General features: G+C 33.6%; 1 protein-coding gene across 14 annotated transcripts; it reads right to left on the bottom strand.

Annotated features, from left to right (window-relative positions):
- Positions 1-392: 392 nt before the first annotated feature.
- On the bottom strand, positions 393-19,270 carry LOC112744111 (uncharacterized). Of its 14 annotated transcripts, none has more exons than XR_011871320.1 (18): positions 18,890-19,270; positions 18,651-18,754; positions 18,364-18,416; positions 18,142-18,248; positions 17,511-17,664; positions 10,613-10,863; positions 9,790-9,855; positions 9,607-9,706; positions 4,475-4,694; positions 3,982-4,068; positions 3,773-3,892; positions 2,641-2,785; positions 1,848-1,930; positions 1,664-1,727; positions 1,447-1,575; positions 1,059-1,130; positions 834-962; positions 393-746 (listed from the first exon to the last, which is right to left on the bottom strand). XR_011871320.1 is itself a non-coding variant. In XM_072214961.1 (8 exons), the coding sequence occupies exons 6-8, from the start codon at positions 17,273-17,275 to the stop codon at positions 14,039-14,041; spliced, it is 3,054 nt and encodes a 1,017-aa protein (XP_072071062.1). In that variant the 5' UTR covers positions 17,276-17,287; positions 17,511-17,664; positions 18,142-18,248; positions 18,364-18,416; positions 18,651-18,754; positions 18,890-19,270; the 3' UTR covers positions 13,796-14,038. The 14 variants fall into 14 exon arrangements, 3 of the variants coding, with proteins under 3 accessions (XP_072071062.1, XP_025649400.1, XP_025649399.1); XR_011871318.1 differs by lacking the exon at positions 17,511-17,664 and adding an exon at positions 11,529-11,704; XR_011871319.1 differs by lacking the exon at positions 17,511-17,664 and adding an exon at positions 11,529-11,663.
- Between the last annotated feature and the right edge of the window lie 505 nt (positions 19,271-19,775).

Here is a 19,775-nt window from a genome sequence, read left to right as displayed (position 1 = left end):
AAATAGTTTTCATGTCAATCATCACGTATTAATAACAGTGCCTTGTGTATAGTAGGCAACGCATTGGTAGTAATAATTATTTGAAACAAATGTTACCCGAATATGAAAAATGTTTTGGTGCACCACAATTATCTATGCCTTACCGTACAACTACACCGGATTACATTTTTAATTGAAAATTAAAATAAAAATGTTTAAGGAAAAACAAGATGATAATTAGCTGATATGACAAGCTTTAATCTCTTATGAACTTTGCATATGTTGTATAACTATTCCTGCATATTATTGTTTTATTCTCTGATTGTATTAATACTATGAATTTTATTAGAAAACTAATTTTTTTAGATAATATCAATCAATTATTTTTTATAAAAAAAATTACTAATATTAACTAATTAAAAGTTGATTTTTCATAATTATTCATTCATATAATGTAGATATCATAACCAATTTAATGGTTGATGAGAGTAAATAAATTCAATGTAAAAAAAATACAAATAACACAGAAATGAAATTTACTTATTGCATCCTGAGAAATTGGCAAAAGGGCCACAACTCCCTTTCCATTTTGCTGGTGGAGGGCCTAATCCATCATCCTTGAAGCTTTGAGACTCAGGAGTGATCCCTACCTCACCAATATGCAGACACATAATAATTTCCATTTAAATTATAAACTAGCATTTTACATCAAGTTCTTCGGCGGTTGAGTCTCCTCTAACCATGTCACTTCAGATCTACCTCAACACCTTTTATTTAAAAATTAACACATATTAGGATTTGGCTTTTTCTATTAGGCTTATTATTATTAGGACAAGAAGGAGGAAGAGAAGTACTTGGAAGATCTTTGATAGGAGGAGACCTTCGGAAATAGGAGCAGTGCCTTCCATTTTCTGTTGAGTATGGTGGGGAAAGTTCAAAGTGCCGATGGTAAGTTCCCGGTCAACTGATTTGATGACAGTACCCTTCAATGGTAATATTTCAGAAACAGATTTTAAGAAATAATTAAAATCAAGAAAAAATCATATCATTAAAAGGTATAAATGGAACAAAGGTCTTACAAGGTCTGCAAGTTGATCAGCTTCCCAAGTTCAGGTGGAACAACTCCATTAAAATTGTTTGCTTCCAGCATCCTAATTAATGTTTCAAAACTACCATTTCAGTAAATATTGAAAAAGGCACACTATTGAATGAATACACTTAAAAGCTCAAAACAATACTCATTAGGAATCAATGCTTAGAAATAATTCTTAGGATCCTAGAGTAAGGAAAATCTGGTGCTTTTATTTTGAATCAATATGTAGTGCATTGGAAGCAATTGGTATTAGAGGTTTTAGACTGAATGTTTAATTAAGTACTAACTATTTTGTCACTTAAAAATCCATGGCTATAGTCTGATTCATTTAATCTGAAACTATAATCTTATTCGTGCTTAGCTTAGTATCTTACCAATACAAACATCTTGTTCCCTCATGTAAAAAACATTTCCTTTGCATTTGCAATCATAGCTACCCCATGTATTCTTGCAGGTGCAGCCATCACATTGACAAGCGCTTCGATCCTTGCATTCATCGACATCTGATCAAACCAAAAGAGAAGTTTAAGAATAGAATTATATTCTTCCAAAATTAGTCATTTGAGTTGCATGAGTGGAAACAGATATTACCTTCACATTTGTATCCATCCCCATGGAATCCAACTGGGCAACGACAACCATTTACTATAAATTCCTTTACACATAAACTGAATTCGGTAAGCTTTGAAGCATAACAAGGAAATTGATTCAATAAATATTTACTATTTTATAACAACCAGAAACGTGAATAAGAGTTGGTTAAGCAGTACTGAACTGAGCAAGCTGAGAAAGTTAATTTGTTTTTAGTTTCTGACCAACAACCTCCATTGTTTATTGAACACCTTGCAGGTCCAAAAGCTGTAAAATAAGGCAAGGCAAGTCTCAGCAACACCATGAAAAAACTGGAATACTCATTATGAATCAATGCTTAGAAATAATTCTGAGGCCAATATTTGATTCAAAATAAGCAAATACATTTCATTATTCCTCCCTCAATCTACTTTAATTCACTATAGTTTGATACCCTCATAATAATAATAACATGAATTCTAGGACATATTTTCATTCCATAGTCGACAAAAAACTACAATTTTTACTGGAATTTGTCCTTTAAGCTAAGAAAACAGAGCATTGAAGAAAAAATAACCAAGTAAAATTCAATAACAAAATATCAGATCTCATATACTTCTTGTTATAAAAGCAACAACGACATGAGGACCCCCCCGCCCCATGAAATGATAATAGAGGGCTCTATTAATTTCAGGAAGAAGCCATGTATTTAACATTCTTAATTGAAAAAAACATCATGAGCAGTGAGATTTTATTTTATTGATGAAAAGAAGAATTTTATTAAGATGAAGAGAAGGATTATACAAGACGGAGGATAAGAGGACCTCTTTACAAATGTAAAACAAAATAATAAAGCAGTGTAACCATCAATAAGTCAATACAAGATCCCGTGACAACGGTAAAGTTCTCTGGCATATGGCACTCATGGCAATTAAAAAATCCACATAAAACAAATAGATGAATACAATGTTCATTGATCAATGACAAATAACACTCACCTTTGCAACTGACATCATATTAGTAGTTAGTGTTCCAGTTTTGTCGCTGCAAATTACAGTGGTGCAACCCAAGGTTTCAACAGAAGGCAAAGACCGAACGATGGCATTCAACCTAGCCATACGCTTTGTACCAAGAGCCAAACACCTATTATAAAAAAAGTAATCAGTACAAGAAAGAGGGAGGAAAACCTAGATCAGATTAGTTTCTAATTGAAAAATATCTGAAGCATAGCATCTCAGATTAAGGATAGCTACAGTTACCAAGTAATTCCACTAGTGCAAATATAAAAGGAGAATTCAATGACACAACAGCCTTTTCCTTTTCTTTTTCTTTTTTCTGTTATTGCCCATACTCATGCTAGTTTTGTCTCTGTTTGCTGACAACACTTAATACAAAGAAAATAAAACGAAAAGTATACTAATGCGAAAATTAGTAATAGCACTTAGACTAGCCCAATATATAGACTGAAACAAAATCAAGTGGGGTTCAATACTATTAGGAAAAAAATCAAGAGGTTATAGGTTATCAAGATAAATTAAATTCACAAAAACCTATCAAGAGCCATAAATACTTAGAGAAGTTCCCTTCTAACTTTGACATTTTACAATAATAAAGAGTTGTTTCAAACAACTGTGGTTGTTAAATGACTCAAACTATATGGTGCAAGCTGCCTGATCTTTTAGAGTATCTTTCTCAGAGTTGCAGAGAGATTGAAAAGCTTTGCACTACTGCTTTTTTTTTTTTAATCCAAATTTTTTTGTATCCCTTTCTTTTGCACATCCTTCTCTCTTTGTCAGTAATGTTTCCTCTTTCATAAAAAAGAATCAAAAGACCGTGATGATGGTTGAAATTTGAATTGAATACAAACTCCACCTTCAGCTCACAAAAATAAAATAATACCTCAACGACAGTACTTGATACGAGGAATCTTAATAATATGTTGCCTTATTGTTTCCTTCATTGCAAATTTGAGATTTCTTTTACAAATTAATTACTAATGAATACTATGCATAAAATAAAACATGGCTAGCAGTATTAAATCAATTGAGGAATAACCCAAGAGAGAAATATTTTTGCCTGACAGACCAGTTTATCAATGACTATCTTTTCTAGAATATAGCACAGTATTACCCCATTCGCTCGGCAGCTGATTTCTTGTCCTGAATCCGCTCAAGATCAGCTGATTTCTCTTTACAAACTTTCTCAGCCGCATTCCTTGCTTCCTTTTCTTCTCTAACGATTATCTGCTTCCTAGTTTCAAATCCAAGAAAACTTAGGCCATTAAGCAAGAGGGGAAAAAATAGACTCTTCAGTTGGGATATTCAACTAAGCATTCTTACCAACTTATCTGATTCTTCCTTTGCAATTCTCTCTTCTAAATCAGAGATTCTCTTGTTCAATTCCTCCATCATATTCTTCAACGCAATCTATGAGAAAAACATGAGTATTTAATGAATAAATGGTTGGTCTAGTGGTATCAATTTCTTATAACATGTCAAAGGAAATGTAAGTACTATGTAGCCTTTTAGAAATAGCAGCCAAAGCAACAAGGTAGAAAAATTGAAGCTTTCTTCAACATCAAATTGTTAGGAATTTGAAATCATTAGACAGTTACACTAAAGAAAGACATCCCTATCGTCCGCACAAAGAGTACCAGCCATCACAAATCACAATCTTTTAAAATTAAAAACAATCCAACCGTGTCAATCTCAGGAATCGTGGAATTGGACTTAGTGTTGGAACTGTATAGATATACACACAAACCAATTAAATTAAACTTCAACACTCTTTTGTTATATGGTTTGATTACAGAGTTTAATAAATAGGGTTTACCTGCTCTCAAAACCAGCAATGAAGCATCAATGGAAGGGCCCCTGGACGAGGAAGGGAGCGGCGCCAGAGAGAGCGGCAGTGAAGGGGTTAGGGGATAGCAGCCACGGAAGGGAGCGGCAGCGGAGGGAGCATCCACGGAGGATTTGCGACGGCAAGTGACCGGAAGGACTCATGATTTGATTTTGCAGGCATCAAACTCTCCAACTCATGATCAAGTAGTCTATAATAAGAAAAGGATAGAGATGAAGAAAAAAAAAAAAAGAAAGGAAGAGCGGTTACAGATGGTGAGAGGATGGCGGCGGGGACTCAGAGATGGTGTCAAGGTGAGGCCTCCAGAGAGTAAGACTGCGGGGTGCGGGATCTGCTAGTGCTTGTGTGAGTGGGGTAGGAGAGCTGCTGATCTGCTACTGCAGCATGTTGGTTGGGAGGGGAGAGAGGGAAACGAGAAAGTAGATGTTGTCGCGACAGAGGTCAAGGTGGGGGAGGAACGATGAGAAGGTTGGGGGAAGAATAGTTCTTGAGGACATGGTTAGGATAAACTCTCATGACGTCAGCAGCGTTGATGGTGCGAGTGGTGATCTCTTCAATTCTGCCATTGGAGTGAACTATTCGTATCACGTCCAGTGTCCCGTATGGCAGGATGCATGATATGCATCCCCTTATGCTCTTCTTCATTCCCCAAGTACTTTCGGCTTTTGATATGTTTTTGTGAATTTAATTTATCTTGATAACCTGTACACTTTTTGTCTCAAAAAAAATTATATATTCTTTGCTTCATAGATATTTTCCTTTAATGTTGTTATGTAAAAAGGTTTTTAAATAGTTTGATTTTTGAATTATTGCCTTCTAATTAGTCATAGATATTCTCTTATTACATCATATCAATCAACATCTTGAACTTTAATACCCTGTTACTTAAATACTATATATGAATGTAATTGTATTTGAAAAACACTAGTATTTTTATTAGTAATAATATTATAGAATTATAAATTTTTTAAAAATAAATTATATTCTAATATTTGATTTTATTATAACTTAAAAATTAATAATATTTAATATTCTTATAATAAATATTAAAAATTTTATTAAATAAAAAAATATAAAATTTGTGTTCTGCTTCAATATTTTTTTATAATGAATAATTATCAATTAGTATTTTTTTATAAGTACTTTTTGGATAAATAATTTTCAGTCAGGATATGAAAAAAATAATAAATGTGATCGTAAAAAAACAACCACATGAATAAATAGTTTAAAAATAGTGGCATGTTAGTAAATTATAGTATACTGTTTAAAAAGTCAAAAGAAACAGAGTGACTAAATAAAAAGAGAGAAAGAAAAAATTTTATTTAGAAAAAAAATTATTTCAAGTACAATAAAAAAAGAATATTATGTGGCACATTTTGATTATCAAATTAAAAATATATAATAAAGTAGTTTTAATTATAATAAAAAATATTATGTGATATATTTTGATTGTTAAATGATCAACTAATAATTAGTAATAATATATAAAAGAGCTCATGTGAGTAGAGAGGTAACATAGAAAAGAGAAGAGGAGAAAGGAGAGACTTCATTGATTTGTAAAAATTTTTTTTAATTAAATTGCAATTAGAAAGTGTTATATATATATTTTGGTTGTGAAATTAGTAATATGTAATAGATATAATAAATTATTAATAATATATATAAGAGATAGAGTGATAAAGGAGGAAGAGAAATAGAGAAACAGAAAAGGAGAGAGGTCTTCAATTTAAAAAAAAAACATTTTAATTGCAAAAAAAGAATATTATGTGACATGTTTAGATAATAAATTTTAGAAATTGTGGCATATTGATTAAAAACCTAAAAAGAATGAGTGAAGAAAAGAGGGAAAATTTATTAGTTTTAAAAAATATATATATTATTTTAATTATAAAAAATAGAGTACAATGTGATAGATTTTGATTATCACATTAACAATATAATTCAATTTTAATTGTAATAAAAAAAATATTATCTGTTATATTTTGATTGTTAAATTAATAACTAATATTAATATATAAAAAAATGAGGTAGATGAAAGAGGATAAAATATTAAAAAGATAAAAGAAAAAGAAAAACCTCCTTAATTTAAAAAAAAAAGAAATTTTTAATTTAATTACAATAAAAGTGTATCAAGTATTCTATTTTGATTATAAAATTATTATTTTAATTACAAAAGCTACTATATAATTATTCTATAAGTCAGGTATTACTTTAATTTGTTCTTCATTTTATTAAAAAAAAGTGCTCTTCATGTATTTAGTGTGTGGCAATTTTTTTTTTGGTTTCCCACGGTATCCCTTAACCCGGCAAGTCAAGGACTAATCCGTCACGGTACTGAGCTCCATTTAAGGGTTTGCCGCTGGCCAATGGGTTGCTGCATGCACAAGGCGAGATTCGAACTCCCGACACTTACTTAAGCGGACTAGTGAGCTAATCACTAGACCAACCCAACTTGGTTAGTGTGTGGCAATTTTAACTAGAGCAGCAAATACATTCCCTTACTCAAAGTAGTTGGGCTCAAGCTAAGATTTAAGCCAACCCTATAAGACGTGTGCATTTAATTTGCATAGCACATCAAACAATTTTTTTCAGGTAAATATATCCCTTTGTTTTTTGTTTTTGTTTTCTCTTATTTGAATTTAATAAAACTTATTTATTATTGAATCAAGAGTTTTTTATTAGAATATATTTCATTTATGAATGCAATATTTTTTTATATTAATATTAGAATTGGACAATCAATAAAAATAATTAAGATAATACTAAAATATAAATTTATAATTTCATTTTTTTGGACAAAAGTATTTTATATATGAAAAGGTCATTTAATATTTATAAATGATAAAATAATAAAAGATAAAATCTAAGTTTAAAGAAATAAAATAGATAAATTTTTATATTGAATTAAAATTTTAGAGTGAGTTCAATATTCAATTATAAAAAATTTTAACTCATAAAAATAAAAATAAATTTAAATATTTTTACTTTTTAAATCTACACATAAAATATTACTAACACAATAAGATATTCTTTTTAAATAGTGTATTATAAATAAAAGGTTTCACTTATTTTTTTCCCCTCCAACCAAACTTGTATTGCATTATACTGGATGAGTCCTATAAGATTCTGATTGATTATAGTTTTAGGAGAATTTTAATATTATATATATGAAACTTAATATGCTTCTATATGATTCTTACATTATATATATATGAAGCCAGTTTATTAAGTTTCATGCCATATATGATTCTTACATTATATATAATCGATATGAAACTTAATATATTTATTTCATTTTACTTAATTATAGTTAATGGTATTTTAATATTTTTTTTATTTTTCTTTGTATACGCTACTTAATAAGATAATAATTTTATGGAGCCCTTTTTAATGAAAAAATAATAATATTTTCACGATTACTTAATAAGATAATAATTTTATGGAGCCCTTTTTAATGAAAAAATAATAATATTTTCGAGAATCGTGAACCGAGCTTAATTTTCGTAAGCCGAACTTGAGCTTGGTCTAACTTGACTCATCTCAGCTCACTTCCACTCATCACCGCCCCTCACCATATTACTGCGGCCAACCACCTATAACCAGTTATATACAAAAAATGCTTGAAGAATCACGCCATTGTTCTGGACTGTCATATTCTCAACTGCTGCGGAAAAGTCATGCTAGCACTCATTGCTACCATCGACGACCTGCACCCATCAAGTACGCTGCCTTATGTTGCCGCTGCAACTTCTACGACAGCTCCGCCGTCGAGTTTTGTTGATAAAATCGCCACCAACCTCTTCCATGCCGAACTGGAGTTCCAACTTTGCCAATCTCCTATGCTTATCCCCACCTTTCCTTCTCCGGTGCTAACATGGTGGCAGTGTTGTAGAGTGCTATGACACCAATTTCCGCACCACAGTTTTAGCGTCTCCGAGGACGATGCAGAAGGAAGATGATGATTTGGTTCGAGAGTTTTGTAGCTAGGTTGGTATTAATCATCATGGTGTTTTCAAAGTTTGGAACAAGAATAATTTGGCAAGAAAAGAGAATAATAACGGTGTTGTTGCCGTCATTAATGATGGTGATATCATGAAAAATGTTTCATGAGAGAGAAGATAAAAAAAAGAATAAAAAAGATATTTTACTAAATTATTTTATATTTTTTTATATGAATCTTTAAAATCTAAATCTAATATTCTCTCTGGTCATTTAAGACAATTCCGTATAACATTATATATTTAGAGTTTTGCTAATAATAAACACTTGAAAATAGCTAAAGTAATAAAACAAAATTATAATTTCTCTAACATATTAAATTTATCCAAATCCTGGTTAGTTCGTGTTTATTTTAAGAAATTTGTGAAAAAATTCATTTTTTTTATTGTAACCAAAACTCATATAATCTTTGAGAAGTTAAAGGTTAGAACGATGGTATTTGAATTTTGGTGGAAAAATTCTGGAGACAGAACAGAATTATTGATATCATTGATGACTGTTAGCTACTGTTTTGAACTTCCTGGGCATGTTTCCTTCCTTTCCTTTTTGTTAATTTCTTTAGGACACCAAAAAAAAATTATCCAAATCCTTGTAAATTTCATATTTCTAATATTCATAGATCACTTGTGAATCATATCCTCACACTTACATCATACATTAGAACATAAGCATATAACAAAATTATATAGCTAACAAATTATATTATTGAATTCAGCTATACTCGAATAGAAAAGAGTATATAGATTTTGAAATGGCACAATAATGAGTATATACAATGTTGTTATAAAATATATGCCGCGTAATACATATTGATTTTTTCACTTTAGTAATTAAAAAAAAATTAAGTTTGATATGTTAATATTATGTTAAAAAAACTATATTTTATATTGACGGTATGAAAATGATTAAAAAAAATGAATATAATTAAAAAAAATGAATATAATTAAACGATTATATAAAATATTTTACACCATTATAACTAGAACAAACACATAATTAACAATAGATTTCATTCGATTTTAGACTAAGGGATACCAACTTCCAATCATAACAAAAATTATACCACATAAATATTCTAATATCACAGTTGGGAGTGTACTCACCTATGACGTTTCTTTGACTTCTTCTTCGCTTGACCACCCTTCGCTATTTTTCCATCACCAGATGATGCAGCATCCTCTGCTCCTGCTCATTAGAATTTAGCTAAAAACAAACAGAATTATCAGCTAAAAGAGTTTAAGACAGCACAATTAAAAGATTATATTTCAGAAGAGGAGAGAAATTACATCAGAAGGAACAAGGATATGGTGCGAGAAGAAGAGTGATGGCTCAAAAGATTCTGTAATAACTTCCTGAAAGGAGAAAAAGAAAAAAGTTAGAACCAACAATGATATAAAATAGACACTTGTTCCTTAGAAAGTATAATTTTTAAATGTGTTTAGAGAAGAACACCTTGACTACCTTTTTTTAGAGAGAAACCAATGATGAAACCTTATTTATATAATGATATCAATGAACATAATATTATTTATTATTATTTTTTATAGACATGGCCAAACAGATTTAGAAACTATGATACTGGAAGAACATATGTCGACCAACAACAACAACAACATAAGCGATTAAATATAATTAGCTAATACTTAATAGTAAATTCTCAATAAACATAGCAGAACAGAACAACTATCAGCAATATTAGAACAAAAAGACCATGATATCAACAAAAGAGACAAAACGGAAAATATTCAATCACATATTTCCTTGTCAAACACAAGAACTCGGAAATTAAAATAAATAAAACCGTAATATAAAACTCCAAAATTAAAATATTCACATTTTGTAAAACACTATAAAAACAGAATAACACCAAACAAACAGAATCCACCACCACCTCAGTAATTGAATTTTATGGTATTTTTTAAAATATTCACATTTTGTATATTTTAATACACTATAAAATTTAATAATTAAATATTATATCAAAATTTTATCAATATCTAAAAAAATGCTCTATATATCTCAAAAATAATAATTAAAAACTGTTTGATCAGTGAAAATAAGTGACTGCGGTGACTACATGACTACTGAAGCTGGAATGACTTCACTCACCGTTTTAATTTCCCACCATACAAATGACACCATCTTTGTTGAACGACTGTGACCAATTTATTGTCCCCTTGCCAATGTTTCCGTCATCCTTGAGATTAGCATCAGATATAACATCCTTCAAACCATCGACCAGCGTAATCCCAATCAGTGCTCTAAGATGAAGAACCTTGGCGAAATTCCGGGCCAACTTCTTGCTTGGGGTCACCGCCGATGGATTCACCGATTCCATGTACAAAAAGTGTCACCAATATCTGAAACTCAGGATGAACAATTGTGAAACGTGTTCAGTTCAAAAGTGTACCAAAAATGCAATAGTATGAGGGTGATTCACAAGGAGCCAATGATAAATAATAATAAAGTTAACAAAGATGATGGTTATAATGATAAACATGTTCATGTGAACACATTATTAAAAAGAAAACCAAAATGCTTTAACACATAGATCGAGGACTTTAATAGAGTAGGGAATTTTTTTTTTCTTTTTGTTCTTCATACACAAAGTCCCTTATATATATGTATGCCTACCATAAAAGGTGTCAAAAAGTGGTTGCTAACAAGAACAAATAGGAAGCAAGAGTTGAAAACGAATATCGATGGCAAAATCTAAAGATGCATTAAAGTTCAGACTTGTAGTTTATCCACGAAATTCTAGGCATTTTATAGTTATATTATAAGATGAATCAGCAATTAAAATTGAAATTGGCCACTTGAAATTATCAAAAAAATCAAAGAACACTGTTTCATACGATGAAAAAGCTAAACTTTAAGCAACAATTTAATCACATCCTCCCCCAGCAAATTAAAAAACTTTATTGTGAAGTCCTAACAGTGAAGAAGAATGAAGGGAGCACAACAAATGAAAAAGAACCAAAAAGGGGAAGGGGGAACAGAGATGTTTGAAGAGTTAAATAATAACCTTTGTATCAAACCAACAAACACTTGGTGTGCGTGCTGTTTCAATGCCAGCAAAAGACTCCTTCTGCTTTGTTTCTAAAGTACTCTCTGTGTTTCTTCTATGATGGTTCCTCTGAACCTTCGGAGAAACTTGCCCCTTGGAGAAGAGAAGAGAAGAGAAGAGAGAGCAGTGGGGTTCTGAGGAAGGGAGTTTTATAGTCTTCAATATAAGAAGAAGAAGAGAGAGAGTGGAAAATGTGTTTTACACGCGCCATATATGCGCTTGCTCAACATGTACCCTTTCCAGAAATAGCTTAACATGAAAAAGCATGGGAAAAAGAACTTTGCATGAAAATAGAAAGTACCTTATAACCCTAATTAAACAACCCCCATGACGGAATTAAAAAAAAATTGGATTATCTAAATTTTAAATTTTTATTTTAGAAGATAAAGTGTGATCTCTCATTTTTGAATAATTTTTTTTATATTTTCTCTTTGTTCTACTTATGAAATAAATGGTGAGAGATCATACTTTACTCTTTAAAATGAAATCCCAAAAAAAATGGTAGAAACTTAATTGATGATATGTTCATGTAAAATTAATAATAATAAATTATTTAAAAAAATTAAATAAGAAAAGTATTTAAATGGTAAAAATGTGCTATGAATATTTAAATAAAAAAATTAAAATTATTTAAGATATTCAAATTAAAATTGAATATTTGAATTTATTTACCTTATGAAGATAAAAAACTAAAATTTTTGTTAAATCCTGAGATCAAATAAATGTTTTTTTCCCTCAAAAATAATCTTTAAAACAATTATTTAAGTTATATCAAAGCAAAAAATTTTACATATAACAAATAGCATGGCAATTGTGAACAAAAAATACACTTGATCTTTGATACAAGAAATTTAATGTTTTATTGGCTTTCAAGTAGTATTTAATGTTGTTTAATTACTATGATCCTACCCCCTCCCACGGAAAGAGAAAAAAAAAATTGATTATTACTATGAGTGCAAGTCTATGAGCTAGCAATGATAATCAGCTCATGTGAAGCTTTAAGCCATTTGTGAAGCTACTTTGTGAAGCTACTTCTCATTGCACTAGAGGAAAACTAAGTGTCGCCATATTTGTGATTAAAATTGAATATATGTATACTGATCTCTGTACTTTATAATTTTCCTATCTAAAAAAGGTTTCAAGAAATTAAAATGAAAAGGATAAACTATTATTTTGGTCCCCTACGTTTGGGGTGAATTCTATTTTAGTCCCCAACGTTTAAACTGTTCTATTTAAATCCTAAAAAGATTTGATTTGCATCAATCAAGTCCTTCCGTTAAATGGGTGTCAAATTATTGACGCCGTGTCCGACGTGGCAAAGTTGGCAGTTTGCCTGTAGTTAATAGTTGGAATTGGAAGCAGGAAAAAAAAAGAAAAATGAAATGCTGCCCAGTCCAATAAGTAAACCCTAATCCCCAAAGTTGAATCAAAATCGTCTGCTGAGAATGAGAATGGCTACCCAGTCGTCCTCCCAAGGTTCGCGTAGCAGCACCAAGAGTCGTGGGAGAAGGAGGACTTGCTTCTGTGGAGAGAGACCGGTATTGCGCACGTCATCTACAGCGGAGAACCCAGGAAGAAGATTCTGGGGCTGCGTCAACTTTCAGGTGAGTCTCATCTTTTCTGTCTCCTGTTTGAAAATAGCATTGGGTGTTAGTGTATGAAGGATCTGAAGTTTTTGGTGTGTTCGTGCTGGTGTGTTCGTGCTGGTTTGGTTGAGAACAGATAGGAGATGGATGCGATTATTTTGCTTGGGCAGAGCCTGAAGGACAAGATCCACAAATTCAAAGACTGAAGAACAAAGCAAGCTCGTTGAAAGAAGAACTGCAGAAAGCTGAAAGGAAGTTTGCATTGGCACTTGGTGTTGGAATTGTTGGATGGATACTGGCTGGGCTGCTGCTATGTGATCGACTCAATTGATGTTTAGGGGGTTAGCATTTTGTTTATTTTTGCCATTCTGTTGTTGTCCCCTGGTTTGTAGGGAATGTCAATTGTTTAGGGATTGAAAAAATTGACATACAGTTGGGTGATAACAGTAATGTAAAGAGAATGAAATTTTTTTGTGGCTGTGTCTGTAAAGCCATTTGCTGTAAACATTGTAAGGTTTTTGATTGAAATGAATAGCAATGAGTTCCTGTATTGTGACATACATTATTTGGCTATGTACAAGTTTATTTCAGTTTTATCTACTAATAAAAACAAGGCTTAATTTGCCAATTCACATAACCTTTGCTGCTGAAAATTCATGTAATTCATTAGATAATGGAGAAGTCTTAAAGTAGCTTCTCTTAACCATAACAATATCCAAACAAGCCTTACATATAACCATGAAAAGGTAACAACACAAAAGAGATCAACATAACAGTAGTAGTCTTAAAGTAGGGTGTCTAAAGTATCACAGGGACATTAGTCCTTGGTCATTGACAGATTCATTACAAAACAGATGGAATCACTAAAATCTACTATGTTCTTCATCCCAATGCCTTCCAGGCCCTAGGTGGTGTTTTTGCCATGAACCTCAGGGACCTCCTTGATGGGCTAGTGACTGTTGCTATTGATGGTTGTGGTTGACTGGCACTGCTGCTGCATCTAGCTCTCTTGGATGATGTCTGTGACTCCTGGCTTCCTCCAACTTGTGTACTGCTCTTCCTCTTTGGCTGAAGTCTTGTTGCTGGCTGTGTTGTTGTCTTGGCAGGGATCTTGTTGGGTTTTGGAGTCCTAGTTGTGCCAGCCCCTTTCTTGGCCCCTTTCTTGGCTTGTGCAGTTGCATTCTGCTATAAACAGTAACAACAAATTGGGTTAATGGGATAGTATAAACATTCACATGTAAGGAATTGAAATCAAATTGACAACAACAACTTTACCTTTTTTGCTGCAGCCTCCATCTTACGTTTTCTAGGGCAGGTTCTTTTGTTGTGAGCAAGTGCAAAACAATATGAACATTTTTGTTGTTGTCCAGTCCTTGCTAACTTAGACAGTGGTCCATTGTTGCGTGGCTCATCACCAGTCTTGTTCCTCCTCAGTTTTGGGCGCCCTATTGGTTTCCTAAACACTGGTGGCAGCACATCATCATTCTCAGTCCGGGACCAGAGATTTGGTCCATTCAGTGGGTAGATTACATGTTGGTAGCAGTCCACGTAGGTCTGTTTCCTATAACACTTGTTGACATAGTTCTTAACATCTAGACACATTTTCCTAATGCAGCTCATGGCATGCTCACAAGGGTAACCTGTTAGTTGAAATTTTCTACAGGAGCACTCATGTAAGTTTAAGTCCACAACAAACTTGGCTCTATTACCCTGACTTCTAGACACTTCATATTTGTCCCTACCAGCATATATGGCCAGCCACTCCCCACCCTTATCAAACTCCCTTTCAATTTTCTTGTTTATTTTTGGCAATATTTCTCCGGCATATGTTACTATACTTTGCCTGTTATCAGACCACCTATTCATTAGATAAACCCTAATGTCTTCTAGCATGGAAACAATCGGTTTCTCTCTAGCCTCTACAATAACAGAGTTAAAACACTCACACATGTTGTTAACAAGTGTATCCACTCTAGGAAAATAATTAAACCTGGACTTGCTCCAATACTTGGCAGGGATCTCCATGAGATGATTATAAGCTCCTTGATCAACCTGCTGAATCTCCTTCATCCTCCTCTCCCATTCCTGGACATATGTTGCCTTTGCAGCCTTCCACATCATAATCTTTAGCTGAACACCTGGGAACCTTTTTCTGAAGTTGCTATATAAGTGCCTGACACAAAAACGGTGGTCTATGCCAGGCAGCAACTCATCAAAGGTTGGGATCAATCCCTTTGAAGCAGAATTTAAAAACATCACCAGTCAATAACAGCAAGACATGAATTAAAGAAAGAATTAATTACACAAGTTTAGGTTGAGAGTTACCTTTTGTTGGTCGCTCATGAATGTACACCATCTGATCTTATCAACTCCCAAATCATCACACAGATTCAACAAAAACCATCTCCACGAATCTTTCGTCTCTGCTTCAACAACAGCATAGGCAATTGGCAGAATCTGATCATTGGGGTCCCATCCAATTGCTGTTAGCAGTTGACCCCCATATGGAGTCTTGATGAAGCATCCATCAAGGCCAATCATGGGTCTGCACACCATGAAACTCCGTTTACAAGCTTCCAAGCAGATATAGATCCTCTGAAATCGTGGTCTCAGGTCCGTACCAGGAGGTGGTGTCTCTAGCTCAAATTCAGGAGGTCTCTCCACTTGTATCTGAACAGTGGACCCTGGATTAGACCTCAATAACTCCGCAGCATAGTCATAGATCCTCCTATATTGCTCTCCATAGGTACCATTTATTTCATCCAGGGCTTGCTGCTTCACTCTGGCAGCTTTGGTCATTGTGAGATCCACATTCCACTTGCTATGAGCCTTCTTTATCAAACTTCTCAACTTGATTTTCGGGTTTTCACATATCTTCTTCATAAAAGCCTTACTTAGCCACTGAGAACTCATTATACCAATCTTGGTGGCCTTAGAGCATGTGTGTTTCTTGTAACAGCTTGTCAGTTGCCATGAATCCTCTCGCTTCATCTTATGGCAGTAAGCAAACCACTTGCAACCTTCTTTGCAAACAGCTTTGCACCGGTGGCTATCACACTTCGAGAACCATATTCCTCTGCCACTGTGCACGGCATAGCTCGTTACACATTCCTTAAAAGCATTCCTATCTACGTACATTGTCCCAACCTCCCATTTATACTCCTTCATATTCTTCAATCCCTTATACACCGGGTACCTCCTGAACAAGGGATCCCCTTCATCATCACTTACAGGGACATCCCACAACCCCTCACTGTCATACCCATCATCCTCATCCCTTAATCCAGCAGCCACCACTTGCTCTTTACCCTTATTAACACTGCCACTTTGCTCTCCTTGTTCTCTCTCAGTTGGAACACTCTGTTTCGGCCTTTGAGGATCTTTTGTAGTTGTGACTTCAACATCATACAAACCCCCATCAGCATTCCAATCATCATCGCTGTCATCAAATGCAACATGCAGATCAGTATCTCCAGAGCTATTTTCACTCCATTGTTCATCACTGTCCCCCTCATCATCAATTCCTGGCTGGTAGTCATCATCCTCAGATTCTTCATCACCTGAGAAATCTGACCCCTCTGACCTCTCTTCATCACCATCCTCGAGCACATCATTCTGGGCTTTTGTCACCACATTGGGCTTCTCACCCACCTTGGCCTGAGCAACAGATTGGGCCTTGTGCAACTGGGCCTTGTGCAACACAATTGGACCAGGCCCAATAGTGTCTGCAGTGGGTGCAGCAGCCTCATCACCATCTATCTCTTCAATTTCCTCAATAGTGCAGCCTTTCCTAGTAGTAGCAGCAGCATCTTTGTGAACAACAAAAAGCTCCACCATGTTGTCCCTCATTCCAATTCTAGCCATGTCCATGGCATCCTTGTCTGTGTGAAGCATCCTCAACCCTACATCTGTTTCATCGTTCAGAGACTTATACCACATTGCAGCGATATTCTCTACCACATATCCCTGTTCGAGCACTATCTCCATAGCCTCGAACCTGCTCCACCTATCTTCATCACAGTAGTCCACTATCGAAGTCTCACCCCCCACATAGTGTAAAGGTTCACCATCAAACCCGAACTTCCCCCCATGGTGTATCTTGACACTAAAATAGTTCATCTCTCGACCAAACTGTTACACAAACACAATACACTTCATAAAATTCTCACATTGACCAACAACAACAGAAATGCATAAATAAAATCACTAGGGCAAAATAAAGACTTCCAAAACAGAACAAGAAACGAATATGAAACTACAAAACAAAACAATCACACATCAACATACATCATTACATATAAACCCGCATTAAGATGAAAACCAAATGGGTTCATAAGATTTGACAATGGAATACCTGACACGATCTTCTCCCGGAAAGCAACGGTTTCAAACTCACTGCTGCTGTGGAGCTTACACGTAACTGAACGACAATGTCACTTCTCTGGCTGCGAATCGCAATCTTTCAGTGACTAGTGGTAGGGTTTCTGGCTTTTCCTCTGCGTTTCGTGCTTCACAAGAAGAAGAAGAAGTAGAAGAAGAAGAGTCAGGGTAAGCAGCATGCGTTATGTCCAAGGGCGGGAAGGCTTACACGTTTACTAACCACTATCAACTCTTCCTTGCCACGTCGGACACGGCGTCAATAATTTGACACCCATTTAACGGAAGGACTTGATTGATGCAAATCAAATCTTTTTAGGATTTAAATAGAACAGTTTAAACGTTGGGGACTAAAATAGAATTCACCCCAAACGTAGGGGACCAAAATAATAGTTTACCCAAATGAAAATATTACTAAAGTGGCATGGGAATTTAATATTTCAGGCCATTTTTGGTTTGCATTTTTATTTTTTAATTTTTGTTTTTTAAATTTTGTAAAAGAAAAAATAGTAAAAATAATAAATTAATATTTTTTATTTTCACATCTATTTTTTTTAACGAAATTTAAAAATAAAAATACTGGAAATTAAATTGCAAACTATATATACCATGGTTCCTCGGAGGCAACATAAGGGTGACTGAAGATCTTGGCAACATTGTGTCTCTTGTTTGTAGGGATTGGCTCTCCAGCTGGGGTGTATGCATCACAAATAACCTAAAAAATATACAATTTTTATTTATTTTAATTTTCAGCTACAAGGTTAATGAAAAGTTGACCCAATAATTGAAACCAGCATTATTTAGAAATGGAAAAAAAAAAAGAGACTTACAAGAATATTCTCTCCCCTCCTGAATGGGTCCTTGAAGATGGCTTGTGGGCTCGCTTGTTCAACACAAAAAGCAAACCCCACTCATCAGTTTCTTGTGAAAATGAAATATCAGCAAAAGGATAGGAGTGTAAATAGGAAAGTAAAGTATATATTTGTTTTTTAGTTTTTTAATCCTCCAAAATTCTGACATGCAAACACATGAGAAGCTAACAAACAAAGAAATCTAAAATCTAAACTTGAAATAAATTTAAATTTAAATTTAAATAAAGAAGGGTAATGGATCATACTATAGGATGAGTTCACTATCTTCAGCAGGAGCTTGACGAGTGCTAGAACCATGATAGTTCCATTTTGGAAGTTTTGAAGGATCACTCACTGGACCAGAGAGTGTCTGTGTTTTGATTAAAACATAAAGAAATGAAGGTCAATTTTCAGAGATCAAAAGAATCATCATGAAAATTGATAGCTTTTCACACATATCCAGATGTGTGATTAAGCAACATAAAATTAAAACAAAAAAGATTACCCTTGCTTTGCTTCTGATGTCGAAGCCAGATCCACACCAATCCTGTTTTCCACCACATGAAAAGCATTAAAGAAGCAAAAGGGAAAGTCTCTGGTTTTTATGTATTCAGCAATGATCTTGTGGGTGCCGGTGCGGGATTCGGAGATGAGATCTGAGAGCAAAGACATGGTTGCTAAGAGTGTGAAAGAAGCAAGAGTCAGTCAAAGACCAAAAAGATGAAGAGAGTAAACTCTAACTCTGGTTTGTGGTAGGATGAAGAGAGTAATGCTGTAATGTAGAATGGAAAGAAAGGGGGTTGGGGTAGCTGGCCAATAAGTACTATAACGTTGATGTCGCAATTGATGTCAAATAATGCGAGAAAAGAAAAATCTAGAAATGTTTGACATAATGAAGAGACAGGACAGTTTTGTTTTGTTTTTTTTTTTTTATTAAACAGAAAAAAAAAAGACAAAACCAAATTAATTGATTAGGTTTATATTTAAATTTATTAGATATTGAAGCTCACTTTATGGTTGACTCCAATTTGAGTGAATGTCTGTGCCAGAAATAGGTGCTTTAGTCATACAATCTACAATACTATTTGCATTCTTCTGAATTAAAAGAATAGAAACTCACCAATTTCAAATCATAACCTCCTGTATATGTTTTGTCAAATCTCATTTCGAAATATTTTTACTAAACATTCTTTGGTTTACTAAAAAAAGAGCTTTTAAACAGTCTGTTATGAAAAAATATATCCGAAATCCGATCCAATCCAACGATTTACAAAAAATAAGATCCAATCAAATCAGAATTAATACGGTTTTAATCGATTTTCGATTTGAATTGGATTGGTTAAACGGTTTAATTTAGATCGGTTTGGATTTAAACATCCTTACCTACAAAT

The sequence above is a fragment of the Arachis hypogaea genome, chromosome 14, assembly GCF_003086295.3.
Source record: "Arachis hypogaea cultivar Tifrunner chromosome 14, arahy.Tifrunner.gnm2.J5K5, whole genome shotgun sequence".
NCBI lineage: Eukaryota > Viridiplantae > Streptophyta > Magnoliopsida > Fabales > Fabaceae > Arachis > Arachis hypogaea.
This window is presented reverse-complemented; position numbering and strand designations above follow the sequence as displayed.

Bases quoted from the DNA above. Each gene is read 5' to 3' on its own strand.
- LOC112744111 (XM_072214961.1), bottom strand. From the start codon at position 17,275: ATGAACTATTTTAGTGTCAAGATACACCATGGGGGGAAGTTCGGGTTT. The intron at 15,389-15,481 runs GTAACTCTCAAC...TCTGCTTCAAAG, and splicing joins TCATGAGCGACCAACAAAAG to GGATTGATCCCAACCTTTGA. The intron at 14,342-14,431 runs GTAAAGTTGTTG...TACTGTTTATAG, and splicing joins TGGAGGCTGCAGCAAAAAAG to CAGAATGCAACTGCACAAGC.